The sequence below is a fragment of the Buteo buteo genome, chromosome 30 (genome assembly GCF_964188355.1).
Source record: "Buteo buteo chromosome 30, bButBut1.hap1.1, whole genome shotgun sequence".
Taxonomy (NCBI): domain Eukaryota; kingdom Metazoa; phylum Chordata; class Aves; order Accipitriformes; family Accipitridae; genus Buteo; species Buteo buteo.
The window spans coordinates 916,098-938,140 of record NC_134200.1 but is presented as its reverse complement, the minus strand read 5'-3'; the positions used below and the strand labels follow the sequence as shown (position 1 = coordinate 938,140).

General features: G+C 65.4%; 3 protein-coding genes across 3 annotated transcripts; 2 read left to right on the top strand and 1 right to left on the bottom strand.

Moving 5' to 3' along the window:
* Window positions 1–10: 10 nt before the first annotated feature.
* On the top strand, window positions 11–3,528 carry CIDEB (cell death inducing DFFA like effector b). The gene is made up of 5 exons (XM_075018550.1): window positions 11–236; window positions 1,299–1,422; window positions 2,433–2,582; window positions 2,905–3,101; window positions 3,315–3,528. Exons 1-5 carry the CDS (start codon window positions 124–126, stop codon window positions 3,436–3,438), a joined length of 708 nt encoding a protein of 235 aa, XP_074874651.1. The 5' UTR covers window positions 11–123; the 3' UTR covers window positions 3,439–3,528.
* A 6-nt stretch (window positions 3,529–3,534) lies between these two features.
* On the bottom strand, window positions 3,535–10,020 carry NOP9 (NOP9 nucleolar protein). The gene is made up of 10 exons (XM_075018549.1): window positions 9,779–10,020; window positions 7,920–8,372; window positions 7,572–7,730; window positions 7,235–7,376; window positions 6,386–6,575; window positions 5,915–6,055; window positions 5,277–5,387; window positions 4,625–4,843; window positions 4,354–4,459; window positions 3,535–4,229 (listed from the first exon to the last, which is right to left on the bottom strand). The coding sequence occupies exons 1-10, from the start codon at window positions 9,900–9,902 to the stop codon at window positions 4,075–4,077; spliced, it is 1,800 nt and encodes a 599-aa protein (XP_074874650.1). The 5' UTR covers window positions 9,903–10,020; the 3' UTR covers window positions 3,535–4,074.
* Window positions 9,901–18,904, top strand: RABGGTA (Rab geranylgeranyltransferase subunit alpha). Its single transcript, XM_075018489.1, has 17 exons — window positions 9,901–10,134; window positions 10,252–10,296; window positions 12,086–12,187; window positions 12,325–12,449; window positions 13,969–14,135; window positions 14,759–14,959; window positions 15,229–15,312; window positions 15,420–15,502; window positions 16,306–16,407; window positions 16,528–16,636; window positions 16,722–16,773; window positions 17,094–17,182; window positions 17,292–17,380; window positions 17,461–17,583; window positions 17,928–18,041; window positions 18,141–18,228; window positions 18,636–18,904. The coding sequence occupies exons 1-17, from the start codon at window positions 9,901–9,903 to the stop codon at window positions 18,785–18,787; spliced, it is 1,959 nt and encodes a 652-aa protein (XP_074874590.1). The 3' UTR covers window positions 18,788–18,904.
* The last annotated feature ends 3,139 nt before the right edge of the window (window positions 18,905–22,043 follow it).

The following is a 22,043-nucleotide window of genomic DNA, read 5'->3' as shown; positions in this document are numbered from 1 at the left end:
CGATGGGAAATGTAGTCCTGAGGGGAGGGGGCGCCGGGTTAGGCCCAGGCGGTTTTTTTTGGGGGGGACACGGACAGACAGACGACCCCCAGGGGTCCGTGGCGCCGTTTAACGAAGCCGCCGATGTCGGTGGGTGGATTTTATGGGGGTCCCTCCCCGCCAGCGGCTCCGCCCCGTGAACTTTGGACTTTGCCACCGGAGGCCTTGAGGCCTCATCCCGGGATGGACGTGCTGCGGTGAGGGGGCCGGGGGGGTTGGGGCGGGGGGGGGGGGGGGTCACCAGGTTGGATGTGGGGGACAGCAGGTTGGATGTGGGGGGCCATTGGGGCCACCAGGTTAGAAGTAGGGGCCACTGGGGCCACCAGGTTGGATGTGGGGGCCACCAGGTTGGAAGCGGGGGCTGCCATGTTGGATGTGTGGGGCCATTGGGGCCACTGGGTTGGATGGGGGGGCCACCAGGTTGGATGTGGGGGGCCATTGGGGCCACCAGGTTGGAAGTAGGTGCCACTGGGGCCACCATGTTGGATGTGGGAGGGCCATTGGGGCCACCAGGTTAGAAGTGGGGGCCACCAGGTTGGAAGTAGGGGGCACTGGGGCCACCAGGTTGGATGTGGAGGCCACCAGGTTGGATGTGGGGGCCACCAGGTTGGAAGCGGGGGCTGCCATGTTGGATGTGGGGGGCCATTGGGGCCACTGGGTTGGATGGGGGGGCCACCAGGTTGGATGTGGGGGGCCATTGGGGCCACCAGGTTGGAAGTAGGGGCCACTGGGGCCACCAGGTTGGATGTGGGGGGGCCATTGGGGCCACCAGGTTAGAAGTGGGGGCCACCAGGTTGGAAGTAGGGGCCACTGGGGCCACCAGGTTGGATGTGGGGGCCACCAGGTTGGAAGCGGGGGCTGCCATGTTGGATGTGTGGGGCCATTGGGGCCACCGGGTTGGATGGGGGGGCCACCAGGTTGGATGTGGGGGGCCATTGGGGCCAACAGGTTGGATGTGGGGGCCACCAGGTTGGATGTGGGGGGCCATTGGGGCCAACAGGTTGGATGTGGGGGCCACCAGGTTGGAAGTAGGGGCCATTGGAGCCACCAGGTTGGATGTGGGGGGCCATTGGGGCCACCAGGTTGGACGTGGGGGCCACCAGGTTGGAAGTAGGGTCCACTGGGGCCACCATGTTGGATGTGGGGGGCCATTGGGGCCACCGGGTTGTGGGCAGGGGACACAGGGGTGGGGGGGTGACTAGGTTGAAGGCGGGGGGCCGCTGGGGGCCACCGGTTGAAGGGCACGGCCGTGTCCCCAGAGCGGTGGCCCGCCGAGCCTGGTCCCCCCCGGCCCCGCAGCCGCGACCCTTCTGGGTGTGCGACCGGCGGCGGGGGCGGCCCCGGGGGCTGGTGGCCGCCAGCCTGGAGGAGCTGCGGGAGCAGGTGAGGGGCTGCGACCCCCCCCGGGACACCCACACCCCCGGAGACCCCTAATTGCCCCCGGGACCCCCCCAGTTGCCCCCCAATTATCCTCAAGGATATGAAATGCCCCTGAGATTCACTATAATTACCCCTGGGACCACCAAATTGCTTTTAGTCCCCCCCCAAGTGCTCCTGGGACCCCCAGAAATTATCTCAAAGCTTCCTAGTAGTCCCTAAACTATCTTTACTTGCTCCTGGGACCCCCCCAATTGCCCCTGGGACCCCCAAATTGCCCCCAAGGGTGCCTAATCACCCCAGGACCACCCCGTCCCTACTCCTTGGGTTCTGTAATTATGCTGGTTATTTTCTAATTGTCTCTAGAGTTTTCCTAATTGCCCTTTAGACTGCACTAAATTACCCTCAGGGTCTTTAATTTCCACTCAGACCCCTCCCCAATTGCCCCTGGGACCCCCAAATTGCCCCCAAGGGTGCCTAATCACCCCTGGAACCACCCCCTCCCCACTCCTTGGGTTCTGTAATTACCCCAGCTGTTTTCTAATTGTCTCTAGGCTTTTCCTAATTGCTCTTTGGACTGCACTAAATTAACCTCAGGGTCTTTAATTTCCACTCAGACCCCTCCCCCAGTTGCCCCTGGGACCCCCAAATTGCCCCGAGAGTACCTTAACTGCCCCTTGGGAACCCCCCAATCATTTTAATTGCCTCTGTGGGTATGTAATTGCCCCCAGGATGCTCCTGTGACCCCGTAACTGCCCCCAACACTTTCCAACGGCCTCTAAACTCTCCTGAACTGCTCCTGCAAACCCCCCCCCCCGCTCCCCCCAGCCTGTAATTACCCCCCAGGATCCCCTTAATGACTCCCAACGCCGCCCCCCCCCCCCCCACCGCCCCAGTTATCCCCGAGACATCCCAATCACCCCGACAGCCTCTAATTACCCCCGGATCCCCCCCCGGGTCCCCTAACCTGCCCCCGGACCCCTTTAATTACCTTAATTACCCCCCCCCCGGGGCAGGCGGGGGAGGCGCTGAGCCTGGGGCCGCTTGTGACGCTGGTGCTGGCAGAGGATGGGACAGCGGTGGAGACGGAGGGGTTTTTCGGGGCGCTGGCACCCCATACCCCCCTCATGGCCCTGGCGCCAGGGCAGCACTGGGAGCCTCCCAAGGTGAGACCCCAAATACCCCCGGCGGCCCCCCCCAATATTTTTTCGCAGTCCTTTGTATCTCCTAGAACTCACTTCGGACCCTCACCGGGACCCCCCCAAAACTTCTCTGCTCTTTCTTAGGGCCACCTAATTTCTCCACGACCCCCTACAGATCCCTTAGGAACCCCAAATCCCCCCAAGGAACCCTAAAGACCCCCCCAAGATTCCCCATTGCCCCCCAATAACACCCCTGGGCCCCCCAAAATTCCCTAACACCCCCTAAAAACACCCCCCCAGGCCCCTCTAATTACCCCCAACCCTGTTTCCACCCCCCCCATCCCAGGCCAGGTTGTTCAGGGAGCACTGGGAGCCCGACCCCCCCCAGGAACGGGGGTCCCGCCCCGGGGCCGAGGTGGCCCGGGTGACGGTGGCCCTGACCAAGGCGAATCCCCACGACCTGGTGGGGCAGCTGCGGGTGACGGCGGCCGTCAGGGGCCTCCGCTGTGACGTGGGGGGGCTTGGCCCCGAGCGGCTCCTGAGGTACGTGGGGTTTGGGGGGGGTCCTGAGCCGTGGGGAGCCCCCCCGTGGGTCACCTTCCTACCCACGGGGGTGCAAATGGGGCAGGAGAAGATCTTGTTCTCCCCATCCGGCGTCTTCTCCTGCCCCGTAGTCACCCTACGGGGGGGCAGAAATTGGGAAAATCCCCGTGGGGCCAACTCTGAGCCCCATTTCTGCACCACCCCCCTCCTCAGGGAGCTGCTGCGGCTGCTGGCGGCCATGACACGCGCCGTGGGGCAGAGCCTGCTGGGCCTCTCGGCCGCTCTCCGCCATCTCCTCGACGGCGCTTCGCCCCACAGAGTGACCTACAACCGCTAAACCCCACCTCCTGTCCCATAACCCCGCCCCTTCCCCTTCTAATCCCACCCCTTCCTCTTCTAACCCCACCAATAAAATGTTGACAAAGCACTGGGACCAGCTTGGAGAACCCACTGCTGGGACAAAATGGCGTCAGCGGGGAGACAAAGGGCGATGGAGGAAGCGGGAGGGACTGAGGGATCAGGCTCCACTTCTTTCTTGTGGAAAAAAAAAAAGAAAATTATGAAAAAGCATCAATTTATGTAGACAAACGCGCGTTGGCAGAGCGGGAGCAGACAAGACTTGGGCAACAAGTACCAGAGCGTCCCTGTGGCCCCTCCCCTTAGAAAACTTTATGGTGGTCACAACAAGAAGGGCTCCGGACCCGGCCTCTCTGGCACTGAGTCCTCCAGCAGCTCCATGGTGCAGGCACAGGGGCTTTCTGGCCAGCAGTCCTCCAGTTCTCTATGGCTGGGTGGTCCAGAGCAGACAAGACGAGGGATACACACCCCTAGAGCGGCGCTTGCCATCTCGATGGTCCTCCATGAGCTCAGGAGACGCTCTCTCTTTCCTCTTCCCTTCTCTATGTCCCACAGTCCTCCAGGAAAGCGCCTCTCCATCCCCCGGGCAGCCTCTCTATGCCCCCGGCGGGGGTCATCAGTCCTCCAAAAGGGGTCCCAGGAGGTTGCGGCGGCCGGGGGCCGCCTGTAGCCGCTCCCACAGTCGGCGTCGGCGTCGGAAAAGGTCGAGGGCGAGGGTCCGCGCCACCCCCCGCCCGTGGGGGTCGCGCTGGAGGACCTCGTGCTGGGACGCTGCCGGAGAGAGAGGGGGGACAACGGGGCGTCAGGGCAGAGCTCGGAACCCCCTGGGTGGGGGTCTCCTCCAGCGCTGTCGTCCGTCTGTCTGTCCATCCCCCCCAAGCTCGGTGGCACTCACCCAGCTCGTCGGCGATGGCGGCACGGGCGGGGCCGGAGGCGGAGACCCAGACGGCGTCGAGGACGCGGCTGCCGTTGCGGTGACACGCCAGCGAGAGATAGTGACCCTGCGGGAGAGAACACAAAAAACGACGTCAACCATAAAAAAAAAAAAACAAACCCGTTTTGTTAACGGAACGGAGCGAAACAACCCGAAAATAGGGTTCTGGCCCCAAAATGCTGCCGGGGGGGGCGCTCAGAAAGAGGGACACCCCCCTCCCGGCCGCCGTTACCTTCAGTTTGCGGAGAAGACGGCGTCGGGCACGGGTGGGGACGGTGGGGGAGGCGAGGAGGGCGTCCCAAACCCGGCTGCCGGGGGGGCTGCGAGCCAGGGCGAGGAGGGCGGCGGGGGGCAGAGCTTTTAACCCCCCCAGGACGAGCGACGGGTCCCCGAAATGGAGCAGGTGCTGGAGCAGGAGGGAGCCGTGGAGGGTGACGGGACCCAGCGAGGGCTGTGGAGAAGAAAAAATGGGGGGGAGAGGAATAAAGGGGTGGGGGTCCCCCAAAAGCTGAGGGGGGGGCGCTGGGGCAGGAAAAATGGGGGTTTGGGGGAGCGTAAAGGGGGTTTGGGGGGTAAGTGGAAGGATGGGGTTGCCCCAAAAATCCCCCTGGGCGGGATTTGAGATGTAATGAGGGGGAGTGGGGGGGTAAATTTGGGGGGGGGGAGGGGTGAAGATTTGCGGGAGGGGGGTAAAAAGCGGGTGGGGGAGGGGAAATGGGGGTGGGGAGGGAGATGAGGGCGCTGGGGGGTGGGGGGGCAAGTTTGGGGAGGGTGGGGGCAAAGGAGGGGGCAGGAGAGAATGGGAGCAAATGGAGGGACCAGAGGGGGGGAAAACAAGGGGGTGAAGTAGCCCCGCCCCCGTCCCTCTGGCTCCACCCCCTCACCTCTGGCTCCGCCCCCTCTGCGGCCTTGTCTCCGCCTCCAAAGGGGCGGAGCCCGGCCAGGAGCCCCACACAGGCCTTTCGTCGCTCCCGCGGTTCCCAGCAGCCGAAAGCCTATTGGAAGAGAAAAGTGAGGAGGGAGGGGCCTCCGAGCGGGCGGGGCCGGGGTGGAAGGGGCGGGGCAGGCTGTCCTGGGGAGGCGTGGCCTCCTTAAAAGGGATGGTAGCTCTTAAAGCGGCAATGCCTTAAAAAGGAAATGTTCTTAACGGCGGGCCCCATTCCATGTTGCAGCCAACAGAGAGACTGCGCTGCACAGGTGGGTGGGGCGTCAAGGGGGCGTGGCCTGCCTGAGTGGGAGGGGCTTGTCCAGCCTCGAGAAGGACATGATTGGGTCCAATAAGAACCCTCGGTGGGGTTTGGGGAGAGGCTAATGCAAAGGGAAGGCGTGGCCTAAAGGGGCGGGGGCGTGGCCTAAAGGGGCGGGGGCGTGGCCTAAAGGGGCGGGGGCGTGGCCTAAAGGCATAGACCACCACGACGGGAGCTCCAAGCCTATAGCTAACGATGGCGATGAGGTCGTTCCCCGTGGGCGAGGCTTCGCAGAAAAGGGGGTGGAGACCAGCGCAGAAAGGGGCGTGGCCTACCTGGAAGAGGCAGCGCAGCGCCTCCTGCTGGAGGCCGGGGTGGCGCCGGCAGGCCCCCAGCAGGGCGGTGAGGACCCCGGGGTGGCCCCGGGCCAAGGGCTCGGCCAGGGCGGGGCCCAGCTCCGACAGCACCTCCCCCACCTGGATAGGGCGGAGACAGCATCAGCCCCACCCTCCTGTCTGCCCACAAGCCCCGCCCACCCCATCCACAAGCCCCGCCCTCAAGCAACCCACTAACAGGATCTTCCCCGTAACCCCCACCTTCCCGCTTCAGGTCCACCCAATAAGCCCCGCCCTCAAGGAAGAGTGCCCAACGGCCCCACCCACACATCCTCCCCACCCTACCAAGCTCCGCCCCAAAAACCTCCCCACCCCATTAAGCTCCACCTTCACCCCACACGCCCCACACCTTTAAGCCACAATCCCATTGCCCCTCCCTTCCCCAGCCCCACCCCTCCAAGCCCCACCTACCACATCAGCAGGGGCGTGGTCCAGCAGGCGCTGCAGCCCGTGATTGGCCACCCGGTGGGTGGCCACGCCCCGTAGGCGGCCCTTCAGCTGCTGCTGGAAGAGTTCCCGCAGGCGCTGGGGCCCCGCCACCACCATGGCCGCCTCCAGCAGCCGACTGCGCTCGGGGTCCTGCAGCCCGCCCACCAGGGCGCTGGGACAGCCAATCAGGAAAGGGCAGCCATGTCCCTCCCCCTCCTGCCCTGCCAATCAAGAGCTGGGCCCAGGTTCCTCCCCCCCCTCCCCCCCAAGCAACAGAAAGCGGCCCCAGGACAGTCTGGCCAATCGGTAGCCAGTCTCAGTAGCGAGCTGGCCAATCAGCAAAAGGAGTATGGGAGCCGCAACCAATCAAGAGCAAGCCTCAAGAAGTTGCCGGCCAATGGGGGGCCAGGCTGGGGGCTGGCTAGCCAACCAGCAGCTACCTTTAGAAAACAAGTACCAATAGGAAACAGGACTAAACTCCCCTAACCAATCAACAAACAGCATCTGAGACTTCTCAGCCAATCAGGAAACAACCCCAGCAAAGCCCCAGCCAATAGAAAACAGCCTTAAAATGCATTAACCAATCAGAAAAGGGTACTGCAAACCACAGACAATCAAGATGCACCCTGAGAAAACACTACCCAATGAAAAGTAACACAATAATTACTCAGCCAATCAGAAACCACCTTTGAACCCCCAGCCAATCAACAACCAGCCCCAAATACCTTCTCAGCCAACAGAGCCGCACCCTCAGAACCAACCGCCCAATCAGCACCCCCCACCACCCAAATCCCCGCCCTCCCCTCCTCGCAGGGCCCAACGGCAACTCACCTCTCGGCAGGGGCGGGGCCAGGCGGGGCCAGCCAGCCAATGAGGGCGTTGCAGAGGCGGGAGCAGGCAGGCGATTGGCTGCGGTGCAGCACCTCCAGCGCCACCTGCAGGCAGAGACTGGCGCCGGCCGGAGACAACAGGGCTGGGGGGGGGAGGAAACAGGGGCGTAATTAGTGGTCCAGGGGGTTAATTAGGGGGAGCAGAAGGGATTCAGGGGGCTGGGGGCAAAAAGAGGGGGACAGGGGGCAGTTGTGGGGCAGACAAGGGGCATTTGCCCCCCGCCCAGGGGCAGTTACGGGGTATTTGCCCCCCCCACCCCCCCCCAGGGGGCACTTACAGCTGAGATGCTCCTCGAACGCCTCCGCTAATTGCCCCAGGAGAGGCGGGAAGGAAGGGGGAAGCTCCGCCCCCTGCGAGGCTGGCTCCGCCCCCTTGTGTGCTAGCTCCACCCCTTTCCTCTTTGGCTCCGCCCCTCCAGAGGGCAGCTGAGAGATTCCTAGGGGTAAAAAGAGCTGAAATGAGGGGGGGGGGGGGGGAGCGGACGCAACACCCCCCCCCCCCCCAAATAATTACCCTTCACCCAGCCCCCCCCCCCCCCCAAATACCCCCGCAGAGCCCCCCGGTGCCCCCCAACCTCTTCCCTGCCCCCCCCCAAACCCTCCCAGTCCCTTCCCAGTTGCCTCACCTGCCCCCGGGGCACCCCCCAGCACCCGCAGCAGCGCCCGAACCACGAAACTGCCGGCCGGGTGCCGGGCGAAAGCCACCGGGTCGTCCCTCACCGCCACCGCCAGCCGCCCCACGGCTTCTTCCACCGGCCCCGCGGCCTCCTCTTCCTCCCTCTCCTCTTCTTCCTCCTCCTCCTCTTCCTCCTTTTTCTCTTCTTCCTCCTTCGCCGGCCCCACGGCCTCCCCCAGGGCGGGCAGCACCCTCCCCAGGGCGGCCTCCAGGACCCGGGCACCCAACGGGTGCCCCGCCGGTCCCCCCAATCCCCCCGACACCAAGGGGGGCAGGATTTGCCCCAGCACCCCCAGGGGGGCCTGGGGCAGCAGAGCTTGCAGAACCCGCGACCCCCCCGGGTCCAGGGCTACCCCTGGCCCTGCCGCCGCTGCCTCCGCCAGCACGTTAGGGGCAAAAAGGGCTGCGAGAAAACAAAAGAAAAAAAACCACAAAGAATTTCTTAATTGCGCGTGAAACGTGTGAAAGTTTAGGAATGAAACGGTGCCTCAAAACGGAGTTATTTAGCCCAAAAGCTGCACGTGAGCCCCAACAACAATGACGCACCAACCCCAGGCAGCCCCGAAGCCCCTCAGGGTTCTTCCAAGTCTGCCTGCAGAGCCCCAAAATCCCCCCCAGGGAGACCCCAAAACACCCCCCATCTTGGGAGCCCACCCTAGGGAGACACAAAACACGCCCAGGGAGACCCGAGACCCAAAACACCCCCAAGGAGACCTCAAACCCACCCCCACCCCGGGAGCCCCCCCAGGGAGCCCCAAAACACCCCCAGGGAGCCCTCAAACCCCCCACACCCCAGGAGCCCCCCCCCCAGGGAGCTCTAAAACACACCCAGGGAGACCCAGAACTCCCCCAGGGAGCCCCAAAACCCCCCTAGGGAGATCTCAAACCCACCCCCACCCCGGGAGTCACCCCCAGGGAGCCCCAAAACCCCCCCAGGGAGCCCCAAAACCCACACCCACCCTGGGAGCCCCCCCCAGGGAGCCCCAAAACCCACCCCCACCCTGGGAGCCCCCCCCAGGGAGCCCCAAAATACCCCCAGGGAGACCCGAACCCCCCCAGGGAGACCCAAAACACCCCCAAGGAGACCTCAAACCCACCCCCACCCCGGGAGCCCCCCCAGGGAGCCGCAAAACACCCCCAGGGAGCCCTCAAACCCCCCACACCCCAGGAGCCCCCCCCCCAGGGAGCTCTAAAACACACCCAGGGAGACCCAAAACACCCCCAGGGAGATCTCAAACCCACCCCCACCCCGGGAGTCACCTCCAGGGAGCCCCAAAACCCCCCCAGGGAGCCCCAAAACCCACCCCCACCCTGGGAGCCCCCCCCAGGGAGCCCCAAACCCCCCCCAGGGAGCCCCAAAACCCACCCCCACCCTGGGAGCCCCCCCCAGGGAGCCCCAAAATACCCCCAGGGAGACCCAAACCCACTTCAGGGAGACCCAAACCCCCTTCAGGGAGACCTCAAACCCCCCCCACCCCGGAAGCCCCCCCCAGAGAGACCCAAACCCCCCCCAGGGAGACCCAGAACCCCCCCAGGGAGACCCAAACCCCCCTCAGGGAGACCCAACCCCCCTCAGGGAGCCCCAACCCCCCTCAGGGAGCCCCCCAAAACCCTCTAGATCTGCTCACAGCCCCCCCCCAACCCCTCACGGTGCTACCACCCACATTCACAAACCCCCCCAAACCCCCCGGGCTCTCCCCCAACCTCCTCACAGACCCTCAAAACACCTCAGAGACACCCCCCCCCCCCCCCTTCCCCTTCCCGATCCCACCAAATCCCCGCACCGACCCCCCCGTTCGCCGCTTATACCGAGTTCCTCCGGGCTCAGCCCCTCCTGTAACGTCTCCAGAGCCCGTCGGAAATATCCGGCGGTTTCGGGCTCCAGCCCCGATCCCGGCCCGATCGCGTCCCGACCCTCCCGCCTCACCCCCATGGCGGAAGAGGAAAAGCCGCTCCGATCCCAGCATGCACCGCGCGGGAGAGGCGGAACCGCCGCCTTGACCCCCGCCGGCTTCCGTAAAGGAGGAAAATGGCGCCGCCCGCCTGGCCTCGTTGTATCCCAGCATGCCCTTCGGCTTCCGCGGTCCCGCCCCCCCCCTCCCGTTCCCGGCAGCCTTCGCGCCGCCCCGGATCCGCCTGAAGCGCCCGGCTCCGGTTTGTTCGCGGTAGGCCTTGACTGGGAGGGACTGGGAGGGACTGGGACGGACTGGGAGGGACTGGGACGGGCTGGGAGGGACTGGGATGGGCTCCCCGGGGTCCCTGACTCTCGTTCTCTCCCGCAGGTGCCGGATCTTTCTCTCCCCCCCCCGCCTGGAGCCGTCGCCATGGTGAGGGACCCCCCGATCCCATAATCCCCCGGGGCAGACACACACACCCCCCCCGGGATGGACCCCCACCGGCCCATGATGCACTGGGGCACGGCAGTGGCTCCCAGTTATCTGCCAGCCACTCTCCAGAGCCCCCCAGTCCCTCCCAGTCCCCCCAGTGGCCCCCCGAGCCCCCCAGTCCCTCTCAGTAATGTCCCCCAGTCCCTCCCAGTCCCCCCCCGGTGACCCCCAGTCCCCCCCAGTTCCTCCCAGTAATGTCCCCCAGTCCCTCCCAGTTCCCTCCCCCAGTGACCCCCAGAGCCCCCCAGTCCCTCCCACTCCCCCCCAGAGTCCCCCAGTCCCCCCCCAGTGACCCCAGAGCCTCCCAGTCCCCCCCTAGAGCCCCCCAGTCCCTTCCAGTCCCCCCAGTGACGCCAGAGCCTCCTAGTTCTTCCCAGTTCCCCTCCACAGCCCCCCAGTCCCTCCCAGTCCCCCTCCGGAGCCCCCCAGTCCCTCACAGTCCCCCTCCCAGTGATCCCCAGAGCCCCCCAGTTCCTCCCAGTAACATCCCCAGAGCCCCCCAGTCCCTCCCAGTAATGTCCCCCAGTCCCTCCCAGTTCCCCCCCAGTGACCCCCAGAGCCCCCCAGTTCCTCCCAGTCCCCCTCCAGAGCCCCCCAGTCCCTCCCAGTTCCCCCCCAGTGACCCCCAGAGTCCCCCAGTTTCTCCCAGTAACATCCCCAGAGCCCCCCAGTCCCTTCCAGTTCCCCCCCAGTGACCCCCAGTTCCTCCCAGTCCCCCTCCAGAGCCCCCCAGTGACCCCCAGAGCCCCCCAGTCCCTCCCAGTCCCACCCCCAGTGACCCCTAGTGCCTCCCAGTTAATTTCCAGTGACACCTAGCTCCTCCCAGCTAACCTCCAGTGCATCCCAGTTCCTCCCAGTCCCTTCCCCCGTGCCTCCCAGTCACCCGGCAGTGCTTCCCAGTTAATTTCCAGTGACAACTGCTTTCTTCCAGTTGATGTCCAGCACATTATAGTTCCTCCCAATCACCCCCCAGCGACTCCTGGTTCTTCCCAGTCAACCCCAGTTCCTCCCAGTGCCTTCCAGTTATTCCCAGTCAACCCCCCAGTGACCCGCAGAGCCCCCCAGTGCCTCCCAGTTAACTTCCAGTGACAGCTAGTTCCTCCTAGTCAACCTCCGGTGCATTCCAGTTCCTCCCAGTCCCCCCCAGTGCCTCCCAGTTATTCCCAGTCAACCCCCCAGTGACCCCCAGAGCCCCCCAGTGCCTCCCAGTTAACTTCCAGTGACAGCTAGTTCTTCCCAGCCCACGCCTAGTGTGTGCCAGTGCCCTCCAGTTTCTCCCAGTTGCCCCCCAGTTCCCCCCCAGCGACCCCAGTGCCTCCTAGTCACCCCCCAGTGCCTCCCAGTTAATTTCCAGTGACAGCTACTTCCCCACAGTCGATCTCCAGCACATCCCAGTTCCTCCCAGTCCCCTCCCAGTGATTCCTAGTTCTTCCTAGTCAACCCCCAGTCCATCCCAGTGCTCTCCCACTTCTCCCAGTTCCTCCCCTGTGACCCCCAGTGTCCCCCAGTTCCTCCCAGTCATCTCCCAGTGCCCCCCAGTGCCTCCCAGTCACCCCCCAGTGCCTCCCAGTTAACTTCCAGTGCCAGCTACTCCCTCGCAGTCGAGCTCCAGCACATCCCAGTTCCTCCCAGTCCCCTCCCAGTGCCTCCCAATTCTTCCCAGTCACCTCCCAGTTCCCCCCCCCTTCCTCCCAGTCCATCACCCCCAGCATCCCACAATGCCTTGCAGCACGGCCGCCTGAAGCTCCGCCCCCCGGACGCCGCCCGCCGCCGGCAGCGGGAGGAGAAGCTCCGCCTCTACCGCTCCGCCATGGCCACCCTGCTGGAGAAGGTGACCTCTGACCCCGCCCTCTGACCCCGCCCCTGGCTGCCACGCCCCCCCTCCCGCAGGCCCTGGTGACCCCTGACCTCTCAGGCCGACCCTTGCCTCTGCGGCGGTGACCCCTGACCCTCGACCTCTGCCCCCAGCGGGAGCGGGGCGAGCTGGACGCGGAGGCGCTGGCGCTGACGGGCGCCGTCCTGGCGGCCAACCCCGACGTGGGAACGTGCTGGAACCTGCGGCGCTGCGCCCTGCCCCCCGACCCCGCCGACTGGTCGGCACTGGGAGGCACTGGGAGGGGATTTCGGGGGACGGGGAACGCGCTGGGATGGGCTGGGGGTAGATTGAGGAGCGCTGGGGGGGTGCTGGCGGGTTGCTGGGAGGGGATCTGGGGGCACTGGGATGGACTGGGAGGTGATCAGTGGGTGCTGGGGGCACTGGGAGGTGTTTAGGAAGGGTACTGGGGGGCATGGGATGCTCTCGGGGGGGTTTTGTGGGGGCTGGGGAGCACTGGGAGGTTACTGGGAGCAGCGCTGGGATGGACTGGGAGAAGAGTAGTGGGTACTGGGGGCACTGGGAGGTGTTTAGGAAGGGTACTGGGGGGCATGGGATGCTCTCAGGGGTTTCGTGGGGGCTGGGGAGCACTGGGAGGTTACTGGGAGCAGCACTGGGATGGACTGGGAGAAGGTCAGTGGGTACTGGGAGGTGCTTAGGAAAGGATTTGTGCATACTGGGGGCCATGGGATGCCCACGGAGAGGTTTCGTGGGGGCTGGGTAGCACTGGGAGGTTACTGGAAGGGGATTTGGGGGCACTGGGACGTACTGGGAGGTGATCAGTGGGGACTGGGGGACACTGGGAAGCGTTAAGAAGGGATTTGTGGGTACTGGGGGGCATGGGATGCCCTTGGAGGGGTTTTGTGGGGGCTGGGGAGCACTGGAAGGTTGCTGGGAGCAGCACTGGGATGTACTGGGAGGTGATCAGTGGGTACTGGGGGGCACTGGGAGGTGTTTAGGAAGGGATCTGTGCGTACTGGGGGCCATGGGATGCCCACGGAGAGGTTTCGTGGGAGCTGGGGAGCAGTGGGAGGTTACTGGGAGCAGCACTGGGATGTACTGGGAGAAGAGCAGTGGGTGCCGGGGGCGCTGGGAGCTGTTTAGGAAGGGTACTGGGGGTACTGGTGGGCATGGGATGCCCTTGGAGGAGTTTTGTGGGGGCTGGGGAGCACTGGGAGGTTACTGGGAGCAGCACTGGGATCTACTGGGAGAAGAGCAGTGGGTACTGGGAGGTGCTTAGGAAGGGATCTATGGGTACTGGTGGGCACGTGATGCCCGCGGAGAGGTTTTTTGGGGACTGGGGAGTACTGGGAGGTTATTGGAAGGGGATTTGGGGGCACTGGGACGTACTGGGAGGTGGTCAGTGGGTACTAGGGGGCACTGGAAGGTGCTTAGGAAGGGATCTGTGCGTACTGGGGGCCATGGGATGCCCGCGGAGAGGTTTTCTGGAGACTGGGGAGTATTGGGAGGTTACTGGAAGGGGATCTGGGGGCACTGGGACATACTGGGAGGTGATCAGTGCATACTGGGGGGCACTGGGAAGCGTTAGGAAGGGATTTGTGGGTACTGGGGGGCACGGGCTGCCCTCGGAGGGGTTTTGTGGGATGTGGGGAGCACTGGGAGGTTACTGGGAGGGGACTAGGGGGCACTGGGACAGGGTTTCTGGGCGCTGGGAGGTTGCTGGGCGGTGGCCGGAGGGGCACTGGGAGGAACTGGTCTTTACTGGGCTGTCACCGCAGGGTGCCGGGGGAACTGGCCTTCGTGGTGGGGTGCCTGGGGGTGAACCCCAAATCCTACGGAGCCTGGCACCACCGGGGCTGGGTGCTGCGCCGGGCCCCCGCGCCCCCCCCGGCCCCCGCCGAGCGCGCCCTCTGCGACCGTCTGCTGGCCGCTGACCCCCGCAACTGTGAGTGCCTACTGGGACGCACTGGGAGGCACTGGGCGGGAGGTCTGGGGGGGCTTTGAGGGGGTTTGGGGGCAGTTACGGGGCGCTGGGGGGGGCTTTGAAGTCGGAATTTGCGTCTTGGCGGGCGTTGGGGTATACTGGTTTGTACTGGTTTGGGATCGGAGGGAGCCGAGGCGTGCTGGTTTGTACTGGGATGCGCTGGGAGGAGGGTTTGGGGGCTGCTGGGCCACCCTGGGAAGGGTGTAAGAGCTTCTGGGCTTACTGGTCTGTGCTGGGAGCGGGTTGCTGGGCTGGGCTGGGAGTGAGTTTTGGCGGTGTTGCGCCGTAGAGGCTTGGAGCTAGAACTAACCTGAAGGTTGCTGAGCTTACTGGTTTATACTGGGAAGCGGCGGGAGAGAGCGTGAGGGATCTTGGGATGTACTGGGAGAGAGTTTTGGCGGTGAAAGGTTTACTGGTTTATAGTGGGAGCTGGCGGAAAAAGATCTAGGGTATCTTAGAAAGTATTAGGAGCAGGTTTTGGAGCAAGAGGGGTTACTGGTTTGTACTGGGAGTTACTGGGATGGGGTTAAGGGACTCTGAGGGGGACACCAGCCCGCACTGGTCCTTACTGGTGCCCCCCCCAGTCCACGCCTGGGAGCACCGTCGGACGCTGGCGGCCGAGGAAGACCCCGAGGCCGAACTGGCCTTCGCCGGGACCCTGCTCAGCCGCGATTTTTCCAATTTCTCCGCTTGGCACCACCGGAGTCGGCTGCTGGCGCCCACCCGGACGCCGACGTCCCCCGGGGGCGGGGCAGGGGCGTTGCCCTCCCACCGCCTCCAAACGGGTGAGTCCCCACCCCCCCCCAAACCCCACTCTCAGTCCCCAAAACACTGGGGTCCCCCCCAAAACGCCTGCGTCCACCCTTGGGTGCCGGGATCCCACCTTGGTGCCGAGGTCCCTCTCAAATATCGGGGTCCCTCCCAAATATTTGGACTCCTCCCAAATATTGGGGCTCCTCCCAAAAATTGGGGTCCCTCCCCGATATCAGGGTCCCTCCCAGATATCGGGGTCCCCTCGCTGACCCCCCCGTTATCTCCCGTCCCGTCCCGGCAGAGCTGGAACTGGTGCAGAATGCCGTCTTCACCGACCCCAACGACCAGAGCGCCTGGGTCTACCTGCGCTGCATCCTCTCCCGCGGTACGCCGGCGGCCCCCCCAAAAAACTTCGGGACCCCCTCAAAAACCTTGGGGGGGCCCCCCAAAACGCTCCTGAACGCCTGCGTGTGGTGTTGTCCCCTCCCACAGCGTCGCCGCCGCCGCGGATTCTCTGCCTCTACGTCAACCGGGAGGACGCGACGTTGGCCGTCACCTTCTCCCGCCCTGTCGCGGTGAGTCCGGATGTCGGGGTTCCCCCCCCCCTCGGGACACCGGGGTCACCCCCAGAAGCCAGAGTCCCCCCCAGATGCTGGGGTGTCCCCCCCCCAGACACTGGGGTCACCCCCAGATGTCAGGATCCCCCCCCTAGACACCGGGGTCCCCCCCGCAGACACCGGTGTCCTCCTGAGATCGCGGGGTCCCCCCACCAGACACCGGGGTCCCCCCCGGATCCCAGGGTCCCCCCCCGACGCTGGGGTCCCCCCCCCCAGACACCGGGGTCTCCCCCGAATCCTGGGGTCCCCACCCAGACACCAGAGTCCCCCCTGGATCCTGGGGTCCCCCCCTAGACACTGGGGTCCCCCCCAGATCCCAGGGTGCCCCCCCCCAGACACTGGGGTCCCCCCCAGATCCCAGAGTCTCTCCCAGATCCCGCGGTGCCCCCCCCAGACACTGGGGTGCCCCCGACAGAAAACGGGGTCTCCCCCAGATCCTGGGGTCCCCCCCCCAGACACCAGCGTCCCCCCCACAGATGCTGGAGTCCCCCCGGATGCCGGGGTCCCCCCCCCAGACACTGGGGTCCCCCCCTCAGATCCCGGGGTCCCCCCCGGATCCCAGAGTCCCCCCCTGGATCCTGGGGTCCCCCCCCAGACACTGGGGTGCCCCCTACAGACACCAGGGTCCCCCCCCCAGATCCCGGGGTCCCCCCCAGACACCGGGGTCCCCCCCCGGATCCTGGGGTCCCCCCCAGATCCCGGGGTGTCGTCCCCCCCAAACGCCGGGGTCCCCCCTTTTCCCCCACACCCAATTCCGGCAGGTGGGATCGGGAAGTTTAACGTTGACGGCGACGGTGGACGGCTCCGCCCTGGAAGGGGCGTGGCGCTCGGGAGAGGGGCGGCCACGCCCCAGCCACACCTGGGTATCCTGCCTGAGGTTTTCTGCCCAGAAGGGGGTGTGTCCTCCGGAGGTGGGCGGGGCTGTGGGGTGGGGGGCGGGGTCCCCTCCTAAAAGTTTGGGGGTTCCTTGACGGGAGCGACAGCTCTGTGACCTCCCCCCCGACCTGGCTCCGCCCACTGCCCGGCCCCGCCTCCATTTCCGGGTCACCTGGGCGCCCGACCCCGCCCACCGCGAGGTGACGCTCCTCCCAGGTAGGAAGCCACGCCCCTTTTCCCCTCCATGGCCTCACCCCTTTAAACCCTGCCCATATCTAACCACGCCTTTTTTCCCCTACAGATGAGAACGAGGCGTGGTGGCAGGAGCCAATCAAAGCTGGGGAGCTCTTCTGGTAAGCCCCGCCCTCCCCACCCCCTTAAGCCCCGCCCCTTTCCCCCAGCTCCCCTCCACCAGCACCCCTCCCGTGATAGGGCCCCGCCCCCTTTTAAGACCTCCCTGCTGGCCACGCCCCATCCCTTCAGCCCGTCCCCTCAACCCAAGCACCACCCACTCGCTGAAGGCCACGCCCTTTTGGCTAAGCCCCACCCCCTCCATCATCTCCAAGCCTGGCTCCGCCCTCCCCCATTGTTGCCCTAATCTCGGGGGGTGGGGCGCCAAGCCACACCCCCAGGAGCAGTCCCCGCCCCAACCCCCTTGACCCCGCCCTTCTAGGCCAGAAGTGGGCGTGGCCGAGGCGTCGGTGCTGGAGGCGCAGGTGGAGACGTGCCGGCAACTGCTGGAGCTGGAGCCCCGCAGCCGGGGTGAGCCACACCCCCAACCCCACCCTCAAAATCCTGGGCGTGTCCGCCCCATCCGACGCCGGGACCCGTCCTCACCCATTGGGCGTGTCCCTGCGGGGGCGGGGCGCAGGCTGCCTGCTGACGCTGGTGCTGCTGCTGTCGGCGCTGGACCCGTTGGGCCACGAGGAGGAGATCCGGCGGTGCCTGCGGGACCTCCAGGTAGGCGGGGCTTGAGGGGGCGTGGTCCCTTTTTGTGGGAAAAGGGGCGTGGTCTGAATGTAAGCCCGCCCCCCTCCCAGGAGGCGGACCCGCTACGGATTGGCTTCGTGGGCGACGTGGCCTCGCGGGCGGAGGCGGCCGTGGGCGTGTTGAGGATGGGGGCAGGGCCTGATGGGGCCATCAGGCTCTGCCTCCCCGGGAAGGTAGGGGCGGGGCCTGAGGGGGGAGGGGCTGAGGGTGGGTGGGGCTTGAGGGGCGGAGCAGGGGAGGGGGGTCAAGGAATGAGGGGGTGGGGCCTGAAAGTGGATGTGGTCTGAGGGCAGAGTGGGAGGGGTGTGGGGTGGGAGGGGTGTGAGAGGGTGTGGCTTAAAGGGGGTGGGTCAGGGTGGGGAGTCTTGTAGTGGGCGGGGCTACGGTGGGCGGAGCACCAGGGGCTTTTCGAGACAACGGGGCTTAAAGGGGCGGGTGTAAGGAAAAGGGGTGGGGGTCTGAGCTGAAAAGGAGTGGCCCCTCCGGAGCCCCGCCCCCCATCTGGCCCCGCCCCCAGGCGCTGACGTCACTGCCGCTGCTGGAGCACATGGTGCTGGTGACCCACCTCGACCTGGCCGGGAACGACCTGGGGGGGCTCCCCCCCGCCCTGGGGGGGCTGCGGCGCCTGCAGGTGGGGCTGTGGGGCGGGGTGGGGCGGGGCCCCAGACGTCGGGGCGGGGGAAGGGCGGGACGAGGACCCAGACATCCGGACCGCCCCTCCCCCCGCCAGGTGCTGGACGTGTCACGCAACAAGGTCACGACCCTGCGGGGGTTCCCGCCCCTCCCCCGCCTGGAGGAGCTGCGTCTCGACAGGAACCGTATCCGGGGGGGCGGAGCTTAAGGGGGAGTGGGTGGGGCTGTAGGGGGCGGGGGTGGAGATGGGTGGTGAGGGGCGGGGTTGAGTGGGGCGGGGGCTGGTGGGCTGGGTGGGGTACAAAGGGCGGGGCAGGAGGGTAGGGTGGGGGTTGGGGAAGGGGAGGGGCTTAACGGGGTGGGGCATTGGGGGTGATGGGGCGGGGCTGAGTGGGGAGGGGCTTGTTTGGGTGGGAGGGGATGGGGCTAGAGTGGGTGGGGGAGGAGCTTGCTGGGAGCAATAGAGGGGATGGGGAGGGCAGGGCTTAAAGGGGGTGGAGCTTATGAGAGGTGGGGCACGAGAGCAGGAGGACCTTCACTGGGTGGGGTCAAGAAGGTGGGCAGGGCTTCTCCTTGACTCCACCTCTCCCAGCCATAAGCCACACCTCCGCCCTGGCCCCATTGGCCGCGTGCCCTCGGCTGGCTCACCTGCGATTGGCCGAGACGCCCCTGGCCGCCACGCCCGAGGCCGCCGCCCACCTGGCCCAGCTCCTCCCCAGCGTCGACATCACCCTCGCCCAATAGGCCGGTGCCTGGAGCTCCGCCCACCACTCCCCCACCCCACCCCCACTGCTGTCGATGCCCCCCCTGTGGCTTGGCCCCGCCCCTTAGAGAGGGTCTCTAATAAAGTGATGTCACAAGGGTGGGACTTATGAATGGGGGCGGGGCTTGTGAGTGGGGGAGGGGCTTGTGGGCGGTCCCCAGGGGCCCCCAGCCATTTCGGGAGGTTCCCTTCCCCCCCCTCCCACCCCGCGGACCCAGGCGTCCGGCTCTCCCAGTCCCTTCCAGTTGCCCCGCCCCGCCCCAGTTGCTTCATCGAGGCCAAACCCCGAACCGACGCCCGCTTGCGCCATCGCAAAAACCGCGGACACGGGCGTCCGGACCCCTCCCTTTTTTTGGGGGGCGGGGGGGGAGACACACACAGGAAAACCTCAGTAGCGGGGCGGGGCAGCGGCAGGACCCGTTCGTCTGCCCCCCCCGCCCCGGGAGCGGCTGCGTCACGCCCCGCCCAGCCCCCCGGCGGCCCTTGCCAAAAAGTGAGCCTGCCTTGCCCTGAAGCACCCCCCCCTTTGCCAAATAGAGAGCCGCAGGCCCCCCCTTGCCAAATAGTGAGCCGTCAGCCCTGCCCCATAGTTCACCTGCTGGTGACCCCGACTCCCTGCCCCGTAGGGTCCCCCTGCCAAATAGTGAGCCGCCGCCCCACCCCAGGGAGCCTCTTGCCACATAGTGAGCCTTCAGGCCGTTCCATGGGACTCCCCCCTGCCACATAGTGAGCCATCGCCCCCCATAGGCCCTCTGCCAGATAGTGAGCCATTGACATACCCCATAGGCCCCCCTGCCACATAGTGAGCCATTCCCACTCCCCATAGGCCCCCTGCCACATAGTGAGCCGTTGCCCCTCCCCAGTCCCCCTGCCACATTGTGAGCCATTGCCCCACCCCATAGGCCCCCCTGCCACATTTTGAGCCTTTGGCCCTCCCCATAGGCCCCCCTTGCAACATAGTGAGCCATTGCCCCTCCCCAGTCCCCCTGCCAGATAGTGAGCTGTTGCCCCTCCCCAGTCCCCCTGCCAGTTAGTGAGCCGTTGCCCCTCCCCATGGGACTCCCCTGCCACATAGTGAGCCACTGGCCCTCCCCATAGCTCCCCTGCCACATAGTGAGCCATTGCCCCTCCCCATTGCCCCCCTGCCACATAGTGAGCCGTTGCCCCACCCCAGGGAGCCACCTGCCACATAGTGAACTTTAATGCCGTTCCATGGGAACCCCCCCTGCCACATAGTGAGCCGTTGCCCCACCCCATGGGACCCCCTGCCAGATAGTGAGCCATTGCCCCTCCCCATAGGCCCCCCTGCCAGATAGTGAGCCGTTGCCCCTCCCCATGGGACTCCCCTGCCACATAGTGAGCCACTGGCCCTCCCCATGGCCCCCCTGCCAGATAGTGACCCTCCCAGGGGAAGAGGACGTGCTGGGGCAACTGGGTTCCCCCCTGTTTGGACACCCCTCCCCCCAAAGTGTGGGGCAATAAGGGGGCGTGGTCTGTATGAGCCCCGCCCCTTCCTCCCAAGGTCACACCCCTTTCCCTAATTTACCGGCACCAGTGAGTGCGGGGCATTGGGAGTGCTGGGAGTCACTGGGAGGTACTGGGGGCATTGGGATGACTGGGAAAGGGGATTGGGGGGCACTAGGATGGGCGGAAGGGGTAACTGGGCAAACTGGGAGGAGTGGGAGGCCAAGGAGGGGGGAACTGGTTTTACTGGGAGCACTGGGAGGGGGTTACTGGGTAAACTGGGAGCACTGGGAGGGGTCCGTAGGGTTACTGGGAAGACCAGGAGGACTGGGGAGTTGCTGGGAGCACTGGGAAGCAATAACTGGAGCTACTGGGAGCATTGGGAGGGGGGTACTGGGCAAACTGGGAGCACTGGAAGGAGTTAGTAGACTTACCGGGAGGACACAGAGGGGGTCACTGGGAGGGGGTTACTGAAATGATCGTAAAGGGTTTACTGGGAGCACTGGGAGGGGGTTACTGGTGCTGCTGGAAGCACTAGAAGGGTAACTGGAAGCACTGGGGTTACTGGGAGCACGGGGACGGGCTAAGTGGGAGCCCTGTGGTTTACCAGGAGTACTGGGAGGGGGTAACTGGCCTTATTGGGAGCGCTGGGGGGTTACTGGGAGCACTTGGGGGGGCTACTGGGAGCACTTGGGGGGGCTACTGGGAGCAGTGGGAGCACAGGAAGGGGGGAACTGGGCAGACTGGGGGAACTGGTCGGGCTGGGAGCACTCCCGGACGCCTTGGTCCCTGCCGCGGCGGGGGAGGAGGCAGTTTGGGGGGGGGGAAGCTGCTGAGGCAGGCCCGGGTGCTTGGGTCCTTCTGGCGTCAGGCTCGGGCGGGGCACTGGGACGGACTGGGAGGGAAGTGGTCCATACTGGGACCCTGAGAGGGTGGTCTGGGCTGCGCCGGGGGGGGAACTAGGACATTACTGGGCTGTACTGGGAGCCTGGGAGAGGTTATGGGGCCGTACTGGGAAGGACCGGGGGGGAACTGGGCCATACTGGGGGCCTGGGAGGGGTTACTGGGCCATACTGGGAGGGACTGGGGGACCTGGGCCATACTGGGAAGGGCTTGATGGCTTCAGTCAGTCATTGTAGGAGCTCTTACTGCTGTGCGGTGGTTCATTCTGGTTCCTACTGGTTTCTAATGGCTTATAATGGCCCCTATTTGTTTGTATGGCCTTACACCGGTCCATCCCAGTCTTACTGGTCATACTGGGAGGGGTCTGGAGGCTTTAAGGGCCCATGGAAGGTCTTACTGGCCTGTAGTGGTCTGTACTGGCATTTACTGTCTCGTAATGCTCTGCGTGGCTCTTCACTGGTCCATACCGGTTTTAAAGAGCTGCACTGCTCCGTACGGGTTTTCAATGAATGGTATTGGTCCATCCTGGTCTTACTGGTCATACTGGGAAGAGTTTGAAGGCATTAACGGGCCATTCTGGAAGGTCTCCCCAGTTCGTGCTGGTTCCTACTGGTTTTCTGTCTCTTCTACCGGTTCCTACTGGTTTTCTGTCTCTTCTACCGGTCCACGTTGGTCTTTACGGGTCTGTACTGGTCTCTAATGAGCCATACTGGTCCATATCGATCTTACTGGCCATACTGGGAAGGCTTTGGAGGCATTAAGGGGCTGTTCCGGGAGGTCTTACCGCTCTGTAGCGCCCCGCACCCGTTCCTACCAAGCTTCCGCCGCTCCGTACTGGTCCCAACTGGTCTCGCTGGTACCCCGCAGGCG